The sequence below is a fragment of the Poromitra crassiceps genome, assembly GCF_964638095.1.
Source record: "Poromitra crassiceps genome assembly, chromosome: 1".
NCBI lineage: Eukaryota > Metazoa > Chordata > Actinopteri > Beryciformes > Melamphaidae > Poromitra > Poromitra crassiceps.
This window is the reverse complement of record NC_139623.1, coordinates 38282379-38308416: the sequence shown is the minus strand read 5'-3', so window position 1 is coordinate 38308416 and position 26038 is coordinate 38282379. Positions and strand designations below refer to the sequence as shown.

The 26038-nt window shown below is 41.1% G+C and overlaps 1 protein-coding gene across 3 annotated transcripts in view; it reads left to right on the top strand.

Moving 5' to 3' along the window:
- The first annotated feature begins 7127 nt into the window (after positions 1-7127).
- Positions 7128-26038, top strand: part of ttc3 (tetratricopeptide repeat domain 3) — a 109418-nt gene continuing 90507 nt past the window's right edge. For 2 of the 3 annotated variants that reach the window (XM_083656828.1, XM_083656826.1), the window contains exons 1-6: positions 7128-7194; positions 7283-7325; positions 19316-19475; positions 19598-19679; positions 20584-20637; positions 22702-22867. In XM_083656828.1, coding sequence (XP_083512954.1) covers positions 7129-7194; positions 7283-7325; positions 19316-19475; positions 19598-19679; positions 20584-20637; positions 22702-22867 — 571 coding nt within the window. In that variant the 5' untranslated portion in view covers position 7128. The remainder of the gene's footprint in view (positions 7195-7282; positions 7326-19315; positions 19476-19597; positions 19680-20583; positions 20638-22701; positions 22868-26038) is intronic. The other variant, XM_083656827.1, reaches the window with a different exon arrangement.

Genomic DNA, 26038 nt, shown 5'->3' with positions numbered 1-26038 from the left:
AGGTTGGGAAGCTACCTCCAACCTTGGCTCAAGGGCTTATTTCTTTAATACCAAAGCCAGATAAAGATTTATTAATGATTGAAAATTGGAGGCCTATAACTTTAATTAACAATGATGCTAAATTATTTGCACTGGTTTTTGCTCAAAGATTGAAGTTGTGCCTCAATTCAATTATTGATGAGTGTCAATCTGGTTTTATGCGTGGAAGGCACATAAGCAATAATATTCGTCTAGTTTTAGATTTGATTGATTATAGCGAATTAATTGATGATGATAGCTATATTTTGTTTGTGGATTACTATAAGGCCTTCGACACTGGAGCACAGGTTTTTATTTGATACTTTAGACTTCTTTGGCTTTGGCAGTTATTTCAAACGTGCAATCCAGACAGTATACGAAGGCTGTAATAGTTCAGTTAAATGATCAAATGGAACCACTCCTAGATTTAATATCGGGAGAGGGATTAAACAAGGGGTCCTTTCTTGTTTCTCCTGCTCCTTTCTTGTTTTTACTCGTCATGCAAATGTGGCACTTCACGTTAAAAAAGACCATTTCCAAGGCATTCAAATAGCCAGGAAAGAATTAAAATGCTGTCAGCAGATGATACGTCAATTTTTTTACAGGATGAAAAAGAAGTTAAAAAAGCTATCGATTGCCTTGTATTCTCTTCGGTATCAGGTCTAACTTTAAATATAAAAATGCGATATTTTTGCTTTAAAAATAAGCCACATGATTTGGTTGAAATATGTGGTATTCCCATAAAAGATGTAATTTCATACTTGGGTATTAAAATCTGTAAAAATCAAGATGAAAGGGTGAATTTGAATTTCCCTCCTTTGATTGAGAAGATCAATAAGAAATTTGATTCTTGGCTAATGAGAGATTTATCTTTAAATGGCCGTGTATTGTTATAAAAAAGTGAAGGTTTATTACGGTTGGTATATACTGCAATGGTATTGGATGTCCCACAGGCAATAGTTAAACAGATTGACACAAGTCTCTTTAATTTTGTTTGGAGGAATAAACCCCACTATTTCAAAAAGAGTGTGATATGTAATACATATTGTGAAGGGGGTCTCAATGTGTTAGATTTTGTTTTGGTACTTCAAATACTACGGTCAAGGTCAAGTGGATAACAAATTATATGAAAGGAAAAGATAAACTGTGGTACATTTTTCCAGAACTTATTTTTGAAAAAGTAGGTGGTATTGAATTCCTCCTGCATTGTAATTTTGACATTAATAAGATCCTTGTCACATTGTCAAACTACCATAAACAAGCATTATTATCCTGGTTAATTATGTATAAACACAATTTTTCGCCCCATAGATGTTTAATTTGGAATAATACATATATTAGATTCAAAAATAAAACACTGTATATTGATAAATGGGTTAAAAATGACATTTAGTTGGTGGCACAATTACTAAATGAAGATGGACTTCTATTTACTTATGCAGAATTCCTCAGAGTTCCAGTTACGCCCAAAGAATTTGTTGTTGTGTTGTCTTTGACGCAATACCTGCCGGTCTTTTGAGGTTACTACAAGGAAGTATGATGCTTGATTTGAATCCACAAGTTAATGGTAACCTTATGGCAGATGGTATATGTTTCACAGACAAAAAAATTACTAATAATTTCATTAGGAAATTATGTCAGGACTCCACAACACCTCCTGCCAAGTTTTTGTGGGATTCTAGATTTGAGAATATTGATTGGAAGGCAGTTTGGAATATCAATAAGAAGTATTGTGTTACCAACAAAATTAGAGAAGTTTATTTTAAAATTTTACATTTGATTTACCCTGTTAGCCAGGTACTTTCAAGGTTCAGGATAGATATTGATGGAATATGTGTGTTTTGTAATCTTGAAACTGAGACCATATGTCATTTATTTTTTGATTGTTTATGTGCAAAATTATTTTGGATAGAGATAGTGTCTCTTCAAGGAGCTGACTGGTCCAAATGTTCACTTAGAAAAAAGAGACATTATATTTTTTTATGAAATGAGTTCATAAAAAAAACTGATTGTAAAAGATTATTTATTTTGAACCTTTTTATTTTATATGGGAAATACTATATACATAAGTGCAAGTGGACTACCAAGAAACCACATGTACAACAGTTAAAAGTTGAATTCGGACATTACATTAAAACTTTATGTGGTCTCAAGAACAGCAAAGCTTTAAAAACTGTCAATATTTCTAAAGATTTAAATATTTGTATTAATGCCTGAGTTTATTCTAACGTGATACCCCTGTTTGTTCTGTTTTTGTTTTTTTTTCTATCGAAGTGGCATACTCTCTGTACTGATGTTTAATGTATGCTTGTTGACTTGTATGCTTTGGAATGAATCAAAAAGAAAAAAAGAAAACTCGTAGGAGCCCGGCAGCACTTCTGTTTTGTTTGTGTCTCATTAAATCAGCTGTACACACAGCACTGCATAACATCTATCTGTGTGGACATGTATTTGCAGTGTTTGTATGCGCAAAATGCCATGTTATCAACTTTTATTGCTAACAATGGCTAGCCTGGCTAGCGACTGGATCTGAGTCCAATGAACAGTGAACTTCCCAGCTCAAGTTTTCTGCAAATGGAACGCTAACAAAACGGATGTGACGTCATTTAGCCTCAACATCCCAGAATGCGCCAGGTTACTTCCCCACGAATCATTGCGCGAATGTTGTTTGTTGAACCTTCCCCTCCGCTCCCTCCGGCCTCTCCTCCACGCCTTCTGACGACAAAGCGGCAGTATCTTCAGTTAGGCGATGGGCCCAGGCGGCGTATCTGCTTTAGTTCTTGAAAGCAATGATCCTCATCGAGGGAGAACCCAGCGCTCTAAAGTTTCTAAGATTATATTCGTCTTAATCACATTCTGTTTGTTGCCACTCGAAAATTGTGCGAGCCTATCTAAAACCATGGTTGTTAAGTACGTTACATTTGCAGGCAAACGCTGCGACCTACTGGCCGGTTGAACCAATAGCACGCTGAGATACTGACAAAGAGATTTCGTTCGCCTATCAGATTGAGCTACATTGAGCAGTGAGCACAGCTGTTGTTTATTTGGGTAATCAGCTGGACACGAACGGAGAAGAGCACAGACATGTGATGGTAAGTTATTTTAATACATCCATGGTTTAATGTTATTGGAAAATGTTTGCTACTTCTTGTACATTTTGTTCAAATGTTTGGCGAGGGTTATATTAAGTGTAAAAGGAGCGTCAGCGCTTCCAAATAGCGCTCGCTCGCTAGCATCATGCACGAGTGAATGCACATGGCTTGTATCTAACGTTACCGTTATATATCTCATTTATCTGATGTTCGTGTTCTCAAATTAATGTAACTTTATTCACCTTACATGGGGTAGAAAATAACCTGAATTTCTGAAGCGTGTGGGAACTTTAGCATTAGCGGATTGTATTGATTTTGCCTTTGATATAGAGAGCTAACAGCTAAAAGATATCCAAAACAACAACACTACATGTATGCGTGATATACGTTAACCAGGTAAGTTTAAAGAACAGTGTAATTAAATTTCGTTTAGCAGTAATTGTCTGGTTTTAAGTGTCACTATTATAGAACGTATATAGCCAAGGAAATATGCATAGAGGTCTACAGACTTCTTCATACAGAAAGATTTCCTCCTGTAGGAGTCCTCACACACAGCCAAGTAGGCATACTTGGGCATCTTCAAATTAACCACTGTCACAGTCGTTTGTTTGTTTGTTTTTTACAGGAGCAATGCACAAGCTCCAGTATTGCCTCTGGAGCTGGCGGAAGTGTCATCCAGTCTACTTCATAGACATCTCCTGTCATCTTCCAGCCATGCCTTATGGGAGGAGGGATGTCTGGCATACACTCAAGGCTCCTTCTGTGTACTGCAGCCTGATAGTTTGCCCGCTGGATATGTTTATGCAAGCAGTCTTTGTTTGGGGGAAGGTCTCTCTCAGAACACTTTCCTGATTTGAAGAGTTTAGCCCTTGCGATATTGACATCCTGGCAGTTATCAGTCCAATGTGTTGCACTTCGCTTACTTTATATTATGTAAGTTAGTATGGCCCTCTGGAAAAAAAATGTCCCACCCCTGATCTAGGTTGATAGACTTTCAGATATCAAGTATCTTGGTCAACAGGCTGGCATAAGTAATGTCTCTTATAATGATCATTAAAACTGATTTGGTGACACAAAGTATTTAACACTGTTTCATTATTTGCATCATCAAACATAGCTGCTATCATGAGGTTTTGAGGTGTCTTCAGTGACCAGCTTACTGTACCAGGTCACTCTTACCAGAAGTGACTACGCTGTTGTCTGTTAGCCAAATATATTTCCAGGCTGTTAGATTATCTGACATCAGCCATCTTGATAGATATTCCAGTCATTGTTTTAATTTTGCAGAGTTGTTGGCTGATTTGTTCTCTCTTTAGTTGAGATGTTTTGCATGAACTGTAATACCATCTGATATTTTCAGTGTTCCTGCAAAAAAAATCATCCACAATTCATTTAAACAGATGGACATTTGCTGGTCTCAGTTCATTTATTTTCACGGCTCAAACCTTCAGATTTGTTGAAATACTTGATCTATAGAAGTTAAAATAAAAAGACTGCATAGGAGTTATGAGTGTGCAATCTGTTTCTTTTATTTACAACTTAGAACACACTACAAAACATGAAAAGCCACTTTTGCCTGCTCCTTGGTTGACCGTGCAGATGTATAAACATGACAATTAAGCAAAGAAGTGATTTTATATTTAAACAGGTTCTAATTACATTTGAAGACCCAGACAGTAGTCTACATCATGATAGCAGAAACGGGCAGCTAGATGCACTCATTTGGCTTCCATCAGGTCATCCTGTCATTGAAGGTTGGAGGCAGTAGATTCTTGCAGACAACAGTGAGCCATGTCAGCCTGGTTTTGCAGCATGTCAGATTTTCAAACCTGTCCAACAAATCAATATAAAATATCAAACAATGTTGCTGCCTGTCCAAAAATCTATAAGTAAGTCACATTGGTTAATTTTAAGTAATTTTAATTAAAATGTTTGTGTTATTAATACAAATGTAACGTTACTCTAGATTAGAGACTAGTGAGCAGATTACTAAAATATACTGTAGTTGAGGTAATAGCCACATTTTTTAAATGAGGTTGATAGTTTACCCAACTAATTTACCAACCATTACACCCCTGCCTGTAACGTTAGTTAAATATGCTGGCTGCTGTTTATTATGTTGGTATTTCTAATATAGTTAATCACAATAGCTAGCGTTTTAGTCCAAGTGACAGACCAAGGGAAGCATAGCCTACAGACTGATCAGTTAGTGCTCATAAACTACTAGCGTTGTACTGCATTGACTAGCTCACAAAAGTTGCTAATGAAATAAACAGACTTTGAAAGGGGTAACGTTAGTTGTAAGGGCAAATTTACCAAAGAACTTACCATAAATTAGTATTTTATCTGGCGTGGCGTGCCCCACTTCCAAGCCACCAGAAGCTGCCGAACCTTCACAACTGACGTCACGTCTTAACACCGAATTGCTGGCTAAGTTAATATTATATAAATTAATACAAATCATAGTAAAGTGCCACTGAAAATCATTCCAAAAAGTTAACAGCGTGTGATGTTGTGGTGTTTGGATTTGACAGTAACCAGGAACTACAAGAGCAACGTGAACCACGTGATACTTTTCCAAGCCCGCTATTGGATGATAAGTACAAATACGTCATGCATGGGGGACCCTAAACATAGCTGTCTGCTCTCTTTACCGGAGAAAATGCAAGTTGACAGAGTTAGCGATCACAAAATATGGCAAGAAAGAACGGGTGGCAACAAATTTATTTTCATTTGTTGAGACATGTCTCAGTTGTTAATAAAGGACTGGGTTTTCCCTCGGTAGGGATCGTTTAAGTGCACGAAATCTCCGCTGGGCCCGCCGCCTAAGTAGCCTACATGGAATGTACATCATTACACTTCCGCTAATATGAACACAACTGTCCGAGTCAACTAAGCTTTCACAACCAAGTGACCGAGAGGCAAGTATTTTCTCAATTCATAACTACAGTCTATCCTGTCTTTAGCTCATGACTCACTAACGTTAAAGTTATGCTGGCTGGCTCGTGGCGTGGTCGGTCGGGACGCGCGCAAACAAACGTTAACGTTAGCAGAAGTGTCGTAACTAGCTGCTAAGCAAACGAGTCTTGCTAGTAGCTAGTATGCTAACATGACCAGACTTACGTAAAACTATGCCACGTAGTAAGATAGCATGCTAACTATCGTTACCATAACGTACCAAACTAAAATATACCAGATAGTTTACTAACCTGATGATGCATAACAATGCCAGTTAGCTAGCATGCTAACATCATAGCAGGACCGATGACGTTAAGATAGCATGTTAACTATCGTTACCATAACGCACCAAACTAAAAGTATCCAGGTAGTTCACTAACCTGATGATGCATAACAATGCCAGTTAGCTAGCATGCTAACATCATAGCAGGACCGATGACGTTAACGTTACTTATCCCCAGGAGGACGTTTTGAAGTACCAAACTAAAATATACCAGGTAGTTTACTAACCTGATGATGCATAACAATGCCAGTTAGCTAGCATGCTAACATCATAGCAGGACCGATTACGTTAACGCTACTTCTCCCCAGGAGGAGGTTTTGAAGAGGCCTGCATGCTAGGATTTATTAGCCCTCCGTTTGGGCCTGGTTCCATAAAGTGAGGATCTACAATATTACGTTATGTAAGACAGTCAACGTAACGTTAGCATAGTGCTTCCAACTAAAACATACTCCAGACTACCACAGTGACAGCCATTATTTTACTCTCCTTATCTTTAGCTATCCAAATCTTATCACGTTGCTTTAGAGAAGTGCTAACGTTACGGCCTACAAATGCTGTTGACAGCTAAACGGAAAGGACAAAACTATTAAGAATAATAGTGTTCTAATCTGTGGTTTATGATTTGTGTAATGTTAGTCTGTGAATTATGAATCTAATAACTATTCTTAAATATTTACATTATCATTTAAACATATCCATGTTGAGTTGAGCATTGCAAGAAAAGCTTTGTCTGATTTGAGTGATTTGTGTCTAAATACTATTACACAGTTGGACAAAATGTCAGATTCAGACTCTGATCAAGAATCTGTGGACTGGGAATACGTCCGAGAACGGATGAATTATGTGAGTTATACCACACTGATAAACAAAGAGTATTTTTTTTTAACCACGTACTTTCTGATCATAACATTTACCACATTTTTTCCCACAGATATATGATAAAGAGTGCGCAGTTGTCACTGTCGATCCTAACGGTAAGGCACAGTGAAGACTGAATATGGAAGGCCATATTATGCTCTAACATGCATGTTTATTGTTGGGATTTGCATGAGGGTGAAGTAATCTTTTGTTGCAGGAATATTTGTACTTGGTGACCAAAATTACAAAGCATTTTTCAGAATTCTGTCAGTCAAGTCAACTTTCAGGGATGCAAACTCGTTGCTTTCCGGCGCGCCCCGCTTTTTATGCCTCCGCCGGCGATAGCCAGGTGGATCCGTGTTGTCCGATGTTCGTTAACGCGATATCTCAGGAATGCCTTGACGGAATTTCATAAAATTTGCCTCAAACATCGACTTAGACTCCAGGATGATCTGATTATTAGATTTTGGTGGTCAAAGGTCAAGGTCAATGTGACCTCGAACGCCATTTTCAAGCTTGTTAACACGATATCTCAGGAATGCCTTGACGGAATTTCATCAAATTTGCCTCAAACATCGCCTTGGACTCAACCATGAACTGATTAGATTTTGGTGGTCAAAGGCCAAGGTCACTGTGACCTCTCGAACGCCATTTTCAAGCTTGTAATGTGATATCTCAGGAATGCCTTGACGGAGTTTCATCAAATTTGCCTCAAACATCGACTTGGACTCAAGGATGAACTGATTAGATTTTCATGGTCAAAGGTCAAGGTCACTGTGACCTCACTAATGCCATTCCCAAGTTCGTTAAAGCGATATCTCAAGAACGGCTTGATGGAATTTCTTCCAATTTGGCTCAAACGTTGATTTGGGGGCAAGGATGAACGGATTACATTTTGGTGATCAAAGGTCAAGGTCACTGAACTCACACACCAAAGCTCTGTAACGCAACATCTCCTTGATGTTGAGTGCCTTGATGGAAATTCTTCCAATTTGCCTCAAATGGGGATTTGGACTCCAGAATGAACTAATGGCTTAGAGGAACAACTCATTTTAAATGAACAGTTGTGATGTCATTATTCTGTCTTAAACACCAATATTTGATCCTTTTCTCACTCACTCCTATGTCACCACTTGCTCTCCCAGGGCTTGAAATTAACTTTTTTGACCACCTGCCAATATGGCTGCTAGAAGTGACCAGCCAGTTAGAATTTCCACTAGCCAAAATGTTTTTCTTGAAATAAACCATAATATGAGTGGGTTAATTTAAGCATAAGTATCAGTAAGTGGCCCAGGATTCTCAAAGCCTGTGTTGAGGGTCACACGAACAAAAATGCACTCTCGAAGCGAAATAAATAAACAGTTTTCGCACTTCTTCCTCGTCTATCTTCAGTGGGGGTGGGGGGGCAGCAGGGGAGAGGTGTGTAGGGGTGATAGGAGGAGGGGAGGGTGGTGAGGTGGCAGGAGTAGGTGCGGGTGGGGGGGGGGGTGGGCTTGGTAGTGTCTGGGGGTGGGGTGTGGAAGAGGGCTTTTCAAAGCGGCAGTAGAAGGTGTTCAGATCTTCAGCCAGTTGGGGGTTGTCCACAGTGGGGGGGATCGCCTCTTGTAACAGGATAGCTCTTGTTTTTAAAGGTCTCATTATAGTCGAGCGAGGCTCCGCAAGACAGACCTCCGCAGATCATGTGCATACTCCACGCCGGGGCCGATGCTTTTATAGTCAGAATGGCAGCCAAGTGTTCAGCATGTTACATTGTACAGTGATAATAGTGAGAACAGCCCATGAAAAATCATAATGAAATGCTAGTAGTAGTATCTGCAGTATTGAGTGCAGTTTCACTCTCAAATGACCGTATATCAGCACATGAATAGAATCGCCAAACTTGTTTTTACTGAAGTGGATAGGCATTTCAGTTCTCAGCCCTGATATTCATAGCTTTCAAGGGGCGTTACGTAAGTACAAGGAACGCCCATTCTGGCGGTCAAAACTCAAAACAACAATGGCGCTGAACACTGACCAGACGCAGCTCCAGCAAAAAGCGGTCTTTTTTCCACCAGTTTCCAGTCAGGAATATTTAGACCATCTATCAAGCGTTGAAAAATAACGATATCTAAACAAACTGCACGTTTTGGGCACTTCAAACAAACCGAACTATCGTTAACGTTACTGTCCAACACATGGCAGTTCGGAGAAATTGTTTCACAACAAACTGCGTGCGGAGTGCGGACTCGTTTTTATAATGTTGTGGAGAGAGAGCACAGCCCTCGTCGCGTGTGAAGAGAGGGAGAACGGGTGAGACAGAAGCAAACTATTTTTTGCAGATCTCAAAAGCAGGTAAACCACTGTGGGATTAGTGAGACTATTGCTAAAAGAGAAGATACTGTAGTGATGCCTGTGCTGTCGTCCGCTCAAACAGTACTTAGCAGTACTGTTTGACCGTCAGGTGGGCGTTCCCGGCAGCACGTAACGCCCCTTGAAAGCTATGAATAGCCTACTCGTGCTGCTTCTCTCTCAATAGTCAACACAAGGCTAGTGTAGGCTAGTGACATTTTAAAGTAGAATGTCATAACTCACTCATTTTTTCATGTATGCACCTAGACCTCACAAAATGTTTGGTCGTGGAAATTTGTTTTGAAGTCATGGAAATCCATTGGGAAAAATGTGTATGAACCCTGCTGTAGTGCGACTCCAGTCGCTAATGTGGCGATAATGCACCTCTAAGATGGTTTGCCAAACACCAATAACAAAAGAAGAAGAAGAATGAGCTGTTTTGTTTATTAAATGACCGTCTGCGAGATATAAGCCGTTTTCACACATGCGCTTTATACCGGGAAATGACCAGAAAGTGGTGTAATGCCTTCATGTGTGAAAGTTGTTTTCCGATATAAGCGCGTCCCCGTCATCGCGGACATTTCACCACTTCGGAGCTTGTCATAAGAGCGGTATGTCTGCTTCATGTGTGGGCGTGCCGATTTCCCCCCCTCCCCTCTCTGCTCGCTCTCTGGCCAGTCCTTCAGTCCTCCGCAGCAGCCCGACACACAGGACAGACACAGCGAAAATGGCAGCGGCTTGTTCTGAGAGTCTGCAGCCGCCCAACGCTTGTAGAGAAAGGCAGCAGATACTTCGAAATGTGGAAGTATTTTGCTTACATTGCCGACAGCGAAGGCAAGCCCCTGGACACATCAAACGAAGCCAGTCTGTAAAAAGTGCTTCAACGCGACGCAGGTGAACGGATAAACATCGAACCAGCCAGGCTATTTCTCTCAGACAGGGATCCCAACTTCTTCAAATATTTCAGTTCAAAGACCGGTTAGCGAATGTGAAGGATACAACATACATGCCCTCTTAAGTCAAACGGGTGTGATTTATTGTGTGACAAGCAAACTTATTTCACCATCGGAGTTTTGCCTTCCCCCCCGCCCCCAAAATAAGGACGATTCCCCATCCAAGTGCACACGTCACTCCCCACCCGCTCTGCAGTGCCCCCCCTTCCCCCGACCCCCCTCAAATACAGGTACTTTCGCTGCTGTTTTTTCACATGTGATCCCTCAGGTGTGAAGGGAAATTCCGGGAAATAGCCAGTCTTGATTTACAGGTAATTTCCCTGTCTGTATGTGTGAAAACAGCTATAGTGTAATGAATGAATGGTCATACTTGACCACATGTCCGTCAGCGTGAAGTTATGGCCCTCTAAGATCAAAATTTGAACAGTGTTTTTCTCAGTTTGTTGTATGATGCCAACTTTAGAGAAATACTTTTAACCTGGTGGCTTAGGCTACAGTTCATGCATAGCAACTTTGGATAATTACCTGGGGATCATATGGATTTGGGATGGATTTTAAAGACTCCTTTTTCTACTGTTTTGGACATCAATCTTAGCCAGGTGAGTGGTGACTAGTGTCCCGTTTATATTCTCCACTCCAAAACAAGTCAACTCAGTGCGCTCTGCACCCCCCCCCCCCCCTCCGCTCGTTATAACGTATTTTGGAGCATACACGTATATTTCACGAACACACGTTATGAGTAGTTCTAACACCTTATCATTGACAAACCCACTTTTATTACATAACGTAGGCTACTGTGGAACATGCAGGTGGCTACTTGTAGCTCGTGAGCTCAGCTGACAGCAGGAGACAGACAGACATGCGTTTCACGATCACGTTATGATTGCACGGTGAAACATTGAGTTTAGTTCTAACATCATTGACAAACCCACTTTTATTACATGATGTTAAATGTGGAACATGCAGGTGGCTACTTGTAGCTCAGCTACAGGAGTCAGACACATGTGTTTCACGAACACAAACAACTTTATGATCGCACAGTGAAACGTGTTTAGAACACCTTATCACAACAAAACAACAAGTGGGACCAATGAACAGCTTCTCGCTGTGTAATGTACGTCAGCAGCCTCTCTCTGTCTGAGTTACCCGTGTCTGTCTGTGTTTTAGGCCAGTGTTAGGTAGAAATGGGACAGTAGGATTAGAGAAATACATTGACTGTTTGGCTGGTTAATGTCAAATCAAACTGGTTTAAACTCGTACATCGGACCTGCAAAACCGGAAATCGACACATGCCTAACATTAACAAAGCCAGGAGCCCTATGACCGGGGGTTGTTGTATTGTGAGAGAGAGCAGAGCCGGGGAGGAGGGCGGGGCTGTGCTTCAGCGGTGCAGACCAGACAGTGGGGAGGAGGCAGCAGAGAAACTGCTGTTGGTATAGAGTAGGGATGGGCGCGAGTACTCGGGTACTCGAGCACTCGTTCATAACGTCAGTATTCGAGTAACGTTTCTGCTGTTCGGGTACTCGCCCCACTCCCCACCCCTTTAAAAATGGTCTAAGATCTACGCACGCGTCGTCATGTGGATCTGGCAGCATGAACTGCACGGGCGTCAAGTCAGCCAGAATGTACAAGTACGTCATCCGCTTTGTTGCTTTCAAAATAAAATGCTTATTGTAACGTAACCTTATTTATTTTGAGTAATGCGTTACAGCCACAGTTTCACGCCATACAGTATAACATCACGAGTATTTTGATACAAGGTTTGCTGCTTCATTCGTTGAAATACTTTTTCTCCTCCAACGTGCATCAATAAGCTATTTACTTTTGTTTAAGTAACATTATTTTGAAAGTTTTAACCGGAAGTTTTCCAGCTCATCCCGAAAATGGTGGCTGGAGATATGCTCCCGCACGCTTCTTCACAGCGCACGCCCGATAAAACTCATTCAAAACATTGCACTAGTTTACTGACTACACTGTCGTTTCCCATAACGTTAGTCACAAGAAATGTGGAGAAAGAATCACTTTTTGGGAGACAATCGCTTCATGGTGATCACTATTCAGCTGCAGCTGTAACGTTAATCACACTGGTCAGTTTTCACTTTTTGGCAGAACACCGGACCTTGTAATCCGTGGATTTACGTTAATGTAACAGTGATCATAAAGTAAAATGGATGATACTGGACAATAACCTGACATTGCTGGACAAGACATGGAAATGCCTTCGCTTGTTTCACAACGTGTCTGCTCCAAAGCACTAATGCCATCCATCCAACCATCGGAGATAGGCTACTGTCTGAGGTAGGCTTTAGATGTTAGCTTAGCGTCACCCAATATCAGTCAGTTCCTCTCCTGACAAAAAATGCTCCAGGTAGCGCTTTTTCCATGCAAAAATGCAAACGTAATGTGTGAACAGCCCCCCACACAGCAGATTACCCATGCTCAGGCATTACCATAGTACTGACACAGACCCCCCCCCCGCGCGAGTGCTCGAGCACTCGTCCGTAAGAGAAGGAGAGTACTCGACTATTTAAATTGCTTAAAATGCCCATCCCTAGTATAGAGGTCAGTGGTTCGTATCGATAAACTCGATACTGTAGCAGATTGGTATTGTATCCATTTAAAATGTTTAGTATCGAGTAAGTACTGAAGTATAGATATTTTTGACAACCCTAGCGGGTGGTTAAATGGCACTTTTACAAACCATTAAAGGGGGACTTACCCCCCAGATATGTAACAAAATGGTGATTTGAAAAAACCTATGGGAAAAACCAAAAAATGACCTATCCTCTTGTCTATACTATACTCTTTGGCTGTGCTCAGCTCAGGAATTTCTCAACGGAAATCGACGCCATTACAGTTTGGCCACCGCCTCGAAAATAATTTATGAGAGCTGCAATATCTTTATATCAACAACTAGCCAACGCTGGTGGCCTGTATGTAAACAGCGTTGCTCAAAATGGTTGAAAGTTATATCAATTTGGCCATTCAGTGGCGAACTAGAAATTTTATTATTTTTCTCCCATGTGTGTGTGTGGCGGCTTGTGTAACTTACATTAAAAGAGAGTAGTGACGCAAGACCACCGCACAATAGTCAGGACAAAGGGTTAGGTAATCACAATGCGAGATTTCTCCACGTCATTCCCTCGTCCAACTTGCCATATACCGCGCCATGAAATCCGTTTTTAATTTTCGTTTGGGGGCAGGGCAGAGCTGCAGAGCTCCCTCCTCCTCCTCCTCGGCTCAATCCATTCAGTCTGTCCACCGATCTAATCTCAGTATGAGATGCAGGGAAATATATTATAGTAGCCGATGTGTTTAGAGCAGCTTTGTCACATTGTCACGTCGTAGTATAGCGTTATATTTTACATGTGCGCTAAACTGCGATGAGATTTGTTTGCAGACAGGCGCACAGCGTCAGTGAGGCTGCAGGAGCTGAGTAGCCGGCTAGAGTCGGAGAAAGGTGAGTGTCAATTCACCATGCCTTCTCCGAGTCCTCCCCGTCGAAATTGAAGCAGGAAAATACATTTTAGGCTGTTTGCCATTCTCTGTTGTCTCTCAACCTAATATATATGGAATTCTGGACAAAATCATATCTAGGCTACATCAGATTTGCATCTGAGAGACCAAATCTCATCATATGGGGGTCCATTGCCACAATGTGAACTAAATTAGGGCTCCTTAGTATGAAAAAGGTTGGGAATGATTTACAGCAACACAATGCAATTTCCTTCCTTTTATGATAGTGGCGTTTATTGATAGTATTGTGTTACATAGGAGTTGGTAGGAAAATAACAGGCGATTGTAATCAATTAACAGGCGCGTTTGTAAAACCCCTCCGCCCGCCGTAGCGGCCAGCCCGACCGCTGTGTAAAATGCATATTTACAGTAGGGCTAATAATGACGCCCCCAATCGTCACTCTCTGACGAGAAGTAGCGCACCTAAAATGTCCCCCCCCAATTGTTGCGCTCTGATGAGAAGCGGGCACCTTTCTCTTCTGATAGTGACGACTAGGGGTGTGGGAATAACGTCAGACGCTTGACTACTTCGGAGTGTTGCAGAGAGAGAGAGAGAGAGAGAGAGAGAGAGAGAGAGAGAGAGAGAGAGAGAGAGAGAGAGAGAGAGAGAGAGAGAGAGAGAGAGAGAGAGAGAGAGAGAGAGAGAGAGAGAGAGAGAGAGAGAGAGAGAGAGAGGAGAGAACGAGAGGGACGCTCCATGCAGACAGAGAGAGGGGGATAGAGAGACACAGAGAAAGAAAAGGAGAACGAGAGAGAGACATGCTGCTGCTCTGACATGCGGCTTTTTCTCAGCATTTGGCAAACTGCAGAAATATTCACTCGACATCGTTACTTTTGTTTTCGCTGCTCAGCTGTATAGACGGTTTTCATGGAATGGTCAGCTGCACTTGAATGTTTTTTTTTCATTTATGTCCATAGCAAACACTGCAACAGGAAGTGAGCGGGGGTTCAATTTAGAATGTTTTTGTTAAGTTAAAACCGTCTATAGGCTACACTCTCCATTCACAAACTGCACTGGTCTCTGTGACCGCGATGGGGCTCCAAGGATTAAATTATTATTACTCTCTTGCCTTTCATGACACAACTTTAAAACATAGATAGTAAAAAACACATATTTAGGAAAAGTCATGGACAGGCAGGGTCATATCTTTTATTGAAATAGAGTTACATGCATTGAAAATATCAAAACGGTCCCACAGACCACAGTGGCGGTTCTAGTGTTAACAGGTCAAGTGACACAAACAGCCAATGAGCTGTGTGTATTGTAGCACCATATTGGTAGGAAAATGCTTGTGACATCATGGGAATAGGCTTGGAGTTGTGAGGAGCCGAAAGGGTACAGGGGGAGTAGGGGAGTAACTATCTTGAAATCCCACAGTCTTTGGGTACAACGTGACGTCACGACGTATCAAATCTCCCATTCATTTGAGGGCAAAAAAAAAGCAGTGTTCCACCCATAGAGGGCACTTATGCCAGTTATGCTGCTGAAAAATGATACAAATGGTAGAATGGCAACAGTTTGGTCTCAAAGGTGGACATTTTGACCAGCATTCTTCACACACCGCCCCCAAAGTCATATATATTGGTTAAAAGCTGAAAAAAAGTGTTTTGGGGGTTAGTTACACTTTAATCTCCCAGTGCTATTTAATAATTCCATGAATGGACGTAGTTTTTTTTATATATACTTATTTTTATTACAGCAATTAAAACGCAGTAATATGGACAACAAACAAATTAAACAGTAATGAGAGCATTGATCGTCCACTTTAGCTTTGTAACATTTGGAGGATGATGTATACTCTCACCTATGCACCTATGCACATTCAAGCATACAGGTGGTACAAGAATTCAACCACCCCTAGGTGACAATCTACATTGTTCTATATCCAGACATTCATACTTGCACACACATACCTACACACACAATCACCTGTTTACATTCATAGTGCACACACATATGCACACACAATCACCCATTCCCGTTCATAGTACCGTAAATTCCGGACTATAAGGCGCACCGGTGTATAAGCCGCACCTGCAAAGTTGACTGTTTTTTTTCATATATAAGCCGCACCGGACTATAAGCCGCGGGTGTTTTAATGGTATTTTTTTTTTTTTTTAATTGTGTTTTAATGTTTAATTACCATATGTAAGGGTTCATGCACAGAGGGGATTGTCGGGAAAGAGATGGCTGTTTGAGGAAGCTCCCATTTATTAACATTTCAACAAAACAACATAACACAACACCACCTGTGTTGTTTTTTACAGTGCACACAGTGTCCGCGGTGTGGTGAAAAGAGGGCAAGAGAGGAAATTAAAACAGAAGTGGATTTATAGTTAGAAAGAGTGCTAAAAAAGAGAGATTTTTTTTTTTTTTTTTTTTTTTTTTTTTGAAAAAATCCATAGATAAGCCGCACCGTTATATAAGCCGCAGGGGCCAAAAAAGCCCAAAAAACGGGAAAAAAGCCGCGGCTTATAGTCCGGAATTTACGGTACATACATGGATTAAACAATAATGTACATCTTATGCAATGGAAAAAAACAACAATAAGAGATAACAAAAAACACAAAACCCTGTCCGAGGTGAGGTAGGAGATTATCTTATTACCTTAACAGCGTCATCACAGGACTCCATCTTTTAGTAAATGTATGGTTTTGAAGTCTCAGTGAGTACGGTATGTTATTTGCTCCATTTCATACACATCCCCTAATTTTTGTAACCAGGAATTATAAGTGGGAGGGTCAGGCTTTAACCAGTTCAAAGTGATACATTTCACTGCTACTGTGAGTAAGATTTGAAGAAGATAGTTTTGATTCCTTCCTTCTATCCCATCCGGTGTCATCCCCAACAGAGCGAGTCTTGGGTCTTGTGGGATGTCAAGATGCATTATTTCTCCAACAGATTGAAATATGTCATTCCAGTCATTTTTCAATTTTGAGCATGACCAACATGTGTGTATATAGTTGCCCACCTGTGCCCCACAGTTTCTCCAGCAGTTACTAGATATGGCAGGATTTATTTTAGCTGTTATATGTGGTGTCCTAAATAACCTGGTTATAATCTTCCACCTGAATTCTCTCCAAGAATTTGAGCATGTGACTAGGTGTGCCTCCGAACATACATTCTTCCACATATCTGCTGGTATTTCCGGTTCTAATTCAGTCTCCCATCTTTCTTTTATACAGATACTTATTTGGATCCATCCTCAAAAACACCTGATACAGTGTAGAAATAATTTTGCACATTCTCAGTCTGCACCTTTATCCACAATCTGTCTATTTCAGTGAGAATTTTTATTTTACTCAAATCTTTATGTTTAGTTAAGAAGCTTCTCAGCTGTAAATAATAGTAAAAGTCAGTCCTTGGTAGATTAAATTCCATTTGTATTTGTTCGAAAGATTTCAGGTTGTCTTCACAAAATAGCGGATGTATATAAAGCAGACTATAATCTGTCCACTTTTTAAGTCCCGTATCTAATAGGTTAGGAATAAAGTTCTTAATCAGACCTATGCTTGATAAAGGTGAGACTGACTTGGGCAAATTAAATAATCTCTGTATTTCCCCCCATATAGTATTCATAGTAATTTTAGTCCATTCACTCATCCTAAAGCCAAATTGGTGAGTAAAAAGTAATCGATAGCCTATATAAAACACGCTCTATAAATACAGTCCATTTACCATTTACTATATTATAATTACCTGGCGATATGATGCCATTGAATAGAAAACAAATTATAGTATTGAATTATGGCCCAGCCCTAGCCTAGGGCATACAGCCGTTAGGGCTGGGTCGGTTTGAAAATTTTAAAACTGGTTCGATATTGCCGTCTAAACCGGATCGAACCGGTATACCGATTTTTTTTGTAATAATAAAAAAAAAAAAAAAAAAAAAAAGTAATTACCTTAATTAATTAATTAATTAATTTTTTTTTTAAGCAGGGCTCCCGAGTGTGGCCCATAATTGTCTGTAGTGCAACTTCAGTCCACCTGATAGCGATAATACACCTCTAAGCTGGTATTGCCAACCAGCAATGATACTGAATAAAAAGAAGCAGGACACCTGTGTAACAAACACACCCTGTATTTATTTCTCATAACTATTCAGCTCAACCTTTCTTCTAAACATCAAAATAATAAATGAAATAAGACTTCTGCCTATAGTGCAACTTGAGAAAAGGCTAATAAAAACACAAGCAATGCAATCAGAATGGATTGGCTTACAGCTGAGCTGCCTTATAAACTTCAAAACTCACAAATTCATACAATATAGGGCCTAGGCATGGGTCGGTTTGAACATTTTGAAACCGGTTCGATATTCCCCCAAAAAACGTATCAAAGCGACTGCAGTTGGTGGCGATAATGCACCTCTAAGCTGGTATGCTGCCAACCAGCACGAACACTGAATACAAATAAGCAGAATCTTTTAACTGTAACAACACACTGTTTTTATTTCTCATAACTATTCAGCTTAACTTTTCTTCAAACATCAACATAATAAACAAAATAAGACTTTTGCCTACTAGTGCAACTTGAGAAGAGGCTAATACGAACAATAGTGCAATCAGAATGGACTGGCAAAAAAAAAAAAAAAAAAAAAAACGATTTTTTTTTTTTTTTTTTTTTTTTTTTTAGGTTTTTTCGGTTCGCACGTGATCAAACCGGTTTGGGCTCGTATACCGAACCGAACCGGTAAAACCGGAAATCGACCCATGCCTAACAGCCGTTACTCCTTCTGCCCGGCAACAGCGGCCAAACCAAACGAGTAACAGCTGCAGACATTCTGACTACTCTAACCTCAAATGGAACTAACTAGCAAACAAGGAATCTAGCTAATTTACAGCCTAGTCTGCCCTGTCCTAACCTAATCTAATCTGATTTTAGCCTGAACACTATAACAATCCAACAATAATAATAATGTAAACGAACTTGGCTGTTCAATACGAATATTCCATTGGCATAAGCTTGTTTGATTTGTGTGTTTAATTGGGGCTTTGGTTTTACGGTATCAATAGGCCGATTCTTATACCAAAATAGGCTATATATCACGATCTATTGGGAGAAACCAGGACATTCTATGTAGAATCAGACATTCAGCACCCCCATATAGCCAGAATGGAATGATCCTTGTTTCACAACTACATTTTGTGACTATTCAAGTGTGAGATTGTCAGTCAAATCAGGCTCCTTCGAATGAATCGTAGACTATTTGGGGTCACCTCTACACTGCTTTTAGATTCATGTTACAACAAGCAAATTGTATAGATTTTAAGGGTGTTTTGTATGTTTTCTCCTTTTTTATGTTCTCTAGAAGCCATTTATGAGAGCTGGAACAGCATTCCTATATGCGAAAAAAAGGAGTCTAGCCTGCAGTGGAGAATTTGTTCACTTTGGCTTCCCATTCTGCTGCAACGTGGTGTATCCAACCACACCACACGCTGGGCTCTGCAAGTAGGCTTCATAAACGCAGAGTAAGTATACTTATGATTAGGACTTGAATGGTTATGTTTAACTCGGAACATTTTACATGACATAACATTTGAATCTTTACTGTTTACGGTACTCCTTTATATCCTTAATTGTCTTGTTCTAGTGATGGAGAAGACCTAACTCTGAAGCAGCTGTACAAGATTGAAATATTGGAAGCATGTCTCAGAGCCTTGGAGAAAGGATGTGTAAGTTGTCTTATGCGCGCTTCAGTGTTATGCCACGTTCCATTTGGACTCAGAACTCGGAATTGCCATGTTCACATATGGGAACTAATTACTGAGCATGAAGAGAGCTGCGCTCTTGACATCGGTCCTAGTGATTCTTGCTTCTGGTGCGGCAGTCAGATAAGATATAGTAACAAGCAGTGGAGGACTCGCACACAGAACTATAGACAAGACAAAGTCTTAATAAATCAGATCCATTTTATTTTAGGATCGGCACAAATTGGCAGCAAACGTTTCAGTCCTAGTTGGGCTATCGTCAGTGCAGTCCACTGCTTGTTACCACATATGGGAACTGACATCAGATTTATGACTCTGAAAGTCAGAGGAACCTCACCAACCCCGACTTCAAAATCCAAGAAGGCAGCTCCCAGTAGGGAAAGCTGTAGTAATACACTGTGTATTAGCACTGTCTTATTTGTGTCTCATTAAATCAGTCATACACACAGTTTTTTTAATGCGCAAAATACTGCAAAATGCGTAATCAACTGGTATTGCTAACAATGGATAATCTGCCTAGCTGGTCTTCTGACGTGTTTTACTGAAACGCAGTCAACTCAACTGTGACATCCTTCCCAGAAGGTGATTTGTTGATTTTTAATAACAAGGACGATGGCCCCCCTGCCCCCACCCCACTAACTGCATCCTCCACACGGCTCTAAGCGCATGAGTGTTTTGCCTCTCTGGTTTTGTTGACTTGCTCAGATTTTGTTGATTTGGTCATTTGATTTGTGTGCTTCTACCATGGGTATGTTTATTTTGTCTGTTTTAATTGCTTTTATTGCTGTTAATTGTTCACACTGCTGATTCTATTGTGCTTTAGCATTTGATCCAAAATACTTATGCTCTGACTTGTTCTCTGTTCCAGTATAACCGGGACCAAACAATGCATGCCATCTGGATAAGCAATAAGTTTAACTTGGTGAGTTTTACAAATTAACTTGGACCTTACATATGCTAGAGCAGGGGTTTTCAAAGTCTGAGACTGCGGGCCTTCCCTCAGACAAGGCTTGGAAACAGCCCGCCCCCCTTTAGTTTACTTGCTTAGTTTCGCTCAATCCCTGGTTGCCTATGTGATCACTCAACAATTGAGCCAAGGTAGCCTGATATTGCTGTTTGACATACTCCAGACTCCACCAAATACATAAAAAAGGGCCTGAAGACATTTATTTGTTTCTGAATCTGGGGAAGTGAGAAAAACAGTACCGGTAATATTCCCCAAAACTACTGAATCTCTTTACTAAATCACACACATTAGGCTATTTTGAAAGCGAATGTAATAACTCATGTAATATATTTTCACTTTTATTCACTGAGCCTCCCCTGAAACTGTTTGGAGCCCCTTTGGCCCGCGGAGGCCTGCCCCCACTTTGAAAACCTCTGTGCTAGAGGATGTCAGCACCTGTCTTGGTGAATGTGTCTTAACAACATTTGACCTCTGGGCTATTTTCCAGCCAGCCAGTGTTCATTATTGTCATTGGCTATTGAAATTAGTGGTTTTCTTTATCAGGCAAAAGAGGATGTAATTTTTTATAATATCGTCCTTGACTTGACTGTGTCCCTGGTAGCATTAGCAAAGACTGCAACTCTTTCTCCACAATACTTCATGACAGACCTGGCTCATCAATGCTCTTAACCTGAAGGGCTTGTTGGAAACAATATATTCAACTCAACTCACTGTGATAAGCTGTGCCCAATGTCCAGCCAATTTTAACAGTAATTTCACTGCAGTGGCCAAATACTGTATATGTACACTTCACATTGTGAATTGAGTTGACCAAAGTAATCTGTTACAGAAATGTCCAACTAAGCACTCTGACGTTCATGTAAATTAAATGTGGGCTGATCTAAAAGACAGTTGGTGACATTCGCTGGTTATTTTGGAGTGCATGCTAGCTTGGTAGCCTCCATCTGGCTAGCTTAATGAATATTTAGACAGGTTGCCTGTATGTCCTCAACTCCGCTGTCTCCCTTTAGGAATGGCAGCTCTAGAAAGAAGCCCTTGTTCTATGGTTCTGTAGTACAGACACCAAAAGCTGATGATTACTGTTTGTGCTAGTTAAATAATTGTCAGTATGGTGAATCTTGTTCTTGGTCGGGCGTCCAAGTCCATACAGGCGCATATGACCATGTCTGCTGGTGGGAAGCCGGATTATGGTTATGTGTTCTGGTCGCTGCGCTAGCGTCTCCTCTGGTCAGTTGGAGCACCTGTTCATGGGAGAGGGGAACTGGGGGGAATAGCATGATCCTCACGTGCTATGTCCTGCCAGTGAAATTCCTCGCTGCCAGGTGTAAAGAAGTGGCTGGCGAGTGCACATGTATCGGAGGGAGCATGTGCTAGTCTACAACTTAGCCCAGATCAGCAGAGAGCGTGGAGCAACGACCAGGACACCCTAGCAGGGGATTGGCCAAGATTCACCTTAACCTGCTCCAGGGTTCCCACGGTCATGGAAACCCTGGAAAATGACTGGAAAAGTAATTGAATTAGTAAAATCCCTGAAAGTTTTGGAAAAGTCATGGAATTGTGTTTTTTGTGTGTATGTAATTATTACTACACTGGACAAATAGGACACCTCTTCACCATATATTTGATTTTAGTGCTTATATTTGAAAATTTTTATGAAAAGTTCATGTTTTATTTCAACTAGAAATACTGCGCGAAGCACATGCTCATTTCTGGCATGCTCCCGCGCATGCGCAGTTGAGCAATTGTGCGAACCTACATCTTATATAGTAGTGAGATAGCTTCCATGTAATGTTGATGCAGTGACTAAAGCATTAAATCCAATAGAAAAAAGTGTCCTATTTGTCCAGTGTTCCCAGTTTTGCGTATGTCAGAAACCTTTATTCCGATTACATACTGTGGGCCATGTAAACGCACATCTTAATGCGATCATGTCATTTGGCCTCATGTTAACACTTGCGTAGGAATCTTCCTTTGGAGTGATTTCATTCATTCAGAAAAAAATATCTTGTGTAACCACAGCTTCGGACTAAGCCTGAGACTCTGTCCCAGCAGCGCACTTCAGAGGTGCTGGATGATGCTATATGCTGGTTCGAGCGAACATCAGAACCTTCCATCTGCCAGCGCATCCAGGAGTTTGGTCCTGGACAGATGCGCTACACTGCCCTGCAGCACATCTTCACAGAGTGTAAGAGACACACCCTACACCAAATTAAATTATGCACTTATGTCAGGGTTCTTGCACAGGTCTGGAATAGTGTTTAGGAATAATTTAATAGTTTAGGAATTTGATTTTTTTTTATTTATTGAGATTACTTAGGAACCCTGAAGAAAACATGGACGTAGTGATTGCAGGGTATCCACGGGGTCTTGAAAAGTATTAAAAGTTGGAAAATTAAGACCCTTAAAAAGTTTAAAAAAGTTTAAAGTCCATTTCAAAATCAAGACCCTTTAAATTTGTTATGTTTTCGATGTGAATAGCATATTTGTCCAAAGATTCTGTTAAATGTTTATGTGAATTCATTTAATTTGGTCCTCACAACAGTGCAACAAAAAACAACACCCCGGAAAAACTCCCGTTAATGCAGAACGTTAACCCAGATGCTAAGAGGGCGAGTAGCGCTTGTGTTTTCTTCTGTATGCTGGCTGCAAACGGAATGGGCTCTCCGGTCCCATTATGCAAGGCGCTAGCCACAAATCCGCTGCAGCATGCAGACAGCGGTTGTCCATCAAGCATTTCTGTACTACACCTTCCCCGGCTAACGTTGCATCACCCAGTACGACAGCTGAAGCTATTACTGCTAACGTTAGCTCGGCTGCCGGCTGACCTTAGGGTGACGCTTGGAGCAACACCAACGCTGCGCTCGACATAGCAGTAAAACACCTCTCTCACCTCCAATGAAGGAATTTTAGAAATTTTAAAAGCAATGTTTACCGATTCGGACATTGCCAAGACGTTCACCTGTGGAAAGGACAAAACCGGGGTACATAAACAAATTCGGACTAGCACCATACTTCAAGCAACAGCTTGTTGATAGCGTCAACGAGGCTGGGCAGTTTGTGCTGATGTTTGATGAGAGCCTCAATCAGTCCACAAAGAAAAAAAACAACGCAACCATTGTTGCGTTACAAAGAAGGTAACGCATAAAATGTATTATTGCGGTGCCAAAAGGTGTGGTGAAAAATGTGGGTGCACCTAAATTATGTGCTGGTGCATCTAAATTAAAAAGTAAGGTGCACCGGTGCACCTAGTGTTATATATCGTCGCTGTCGTTCCAGGACCTCGAATGTGCCTTCTTTCACTTTTTTATTTTTTGTCATGAATCAATGCCATTGTTCACCCTTCACGTCTCTGTGTGGTTTTTAACAAATGCAACCAATGGAAAAGCATTAAAACGAGCTTGTGAGTAAATCTCGTAACGCCATTTGCCCTCAATCTGTCAGTCAAACCTCGAAATTCCCCCCCTACCTCCGTGTGTACCCCCCCCACGCAGGACAATAAACCCGGGAAAGACACACGGCAGACGCGCTGTGTATTTCTCATATCGTTTTGACTAATCCTGGCTTCCTCTCCTCTGATGTTAATATATCAATCAAATGTTTTCCAGTTATTCCTAGGCTGCAAACTTGTTTTAACACGTTCACTGCCAATGACGTGTTAACACGTCAAAAAAAATCCAACGGTTGACTGCCAATGACGTGTTAACACGTCAAAAAAAAGATTTTTTTTTTTTTGACCGTGGGATGTGCATCTAACCCTTTTACATCTCTTATATAAATATTGGAGCCACCGAACGTGTACAACCCATTCCACCGACCCACTAAGTGGCGACAGTGCTCCAGACTAGAGGAAGGCAAGCAAAAAGCAGTGTGAGGAAGCCATTCTCATGAAAATGGATTGGCGAAAACGCTTTCGCTTTCGCGCTTGGGAGCTGGCGGTGCGGGATTGCAAATTTGCATAATAGATTACGGGTGGAACACACTTTGAAACACGCAGCATAAATAAGACCAGAATCGCAAAAGCTTCATCAAAGCTCTCAACCCAAACCCCAAGAAACGAGCGAGCCCATCCAGACTTGCCCAGCGGCCGCCAGCAGACAGGAGCAGCAGCAAAGCAGCAGCAGAAACGAGCTTGTGACACGCCCGCTGCAGCCAAGAAGAACACACACGGAGGGAGGAGTTTGAAGGAGAGGGGTGTTTCCTGCTGTTATGGAGGAAATTACTGTTCAAAACTATTGTTTAGATGTCTGATGTCTTACTGATGCCAAAAATGAATGGTTAAAGTGACTGTTCTATCGAATTTCACAAAAAGCTATTTATCTCAGCTTAAATTTTCAGACGCTGAAACCATGCTGTATTCAAGTGCTAATGCCTACATAACTACTAACTCTACAAACTAACTCTTTTAGACAGAGAAAGCACACATTCTATTAGTTCTTTTGAGATATTTTGTGTTCACAAAATCTTAGCAGAAAAGAATCCTCGGGTCTTGAAAGATGAGCCAGAATCCTCAAAAAAACCCTCTGGCAGAAGCTACCTACAGTAAAAAAAAAACGGCTGGCAGTGAATGTGTTAACATGCAAATCGGTTTCTCGCTTTCTGACGAGAATAAAGTAACGTTAACGTTACGTTATGTCAGACTATTTCTCACCCCATGTGAAAGCCCCCATTCGGCCATGAGAGGCGAGGGGCAATGCTGCTGCTCCTGCGCGCGCCCCCGCGGCCTGGAGCTTGGGGGCTCGTGCATGAGTATGCGACTCTCTCCCGCTTGACTGGCCGTGAGAAAGCGCTTCCAAGTCGGACTGATAATATAAACAACATCATTTGAGCTTATCCAGGTAAGATATTTATAAAGTAATGACACATTCAGCGGGAAACTAACTATAATTAAGACATGTGCCAACTTGGACGACATTTGGTTCAGTAGTTTAAGAGCAAACAGGTTTTTTTTACTTCCTGAAAAGTTCATGTTTTGGAAATTCGAGGTCCTGGAACGACAGCGGCGATATGCAATTATAGGAAAGGCAGTGCATCATGAGTAGAAGACGGTAGAAGGAAGCAAAACACTGCGGCGTGCACACGCGTCCGTGCGCACCGCAGTGCCTCCCTTGTCTTCTCATCTGCAGAATTATGTTGAACCCAACCGCTCGCTGCCTCGTTATCTGTTGCTGATATTGGGCGCATTCTTGTAAAATATTTATTTGATAGTAACACCAAAGTAAAACCAGAAATCCCAAGATTGCATAAAGGTGGTTTCTCTATGGGTTGTGTTTCACGGATTCACTTGTGGTGTTCAGTCAGCCCTCAGCAGGCAAGGTGGCAGAAGAGGAGAGACTGTTTCGACCACGTGACATTGTTC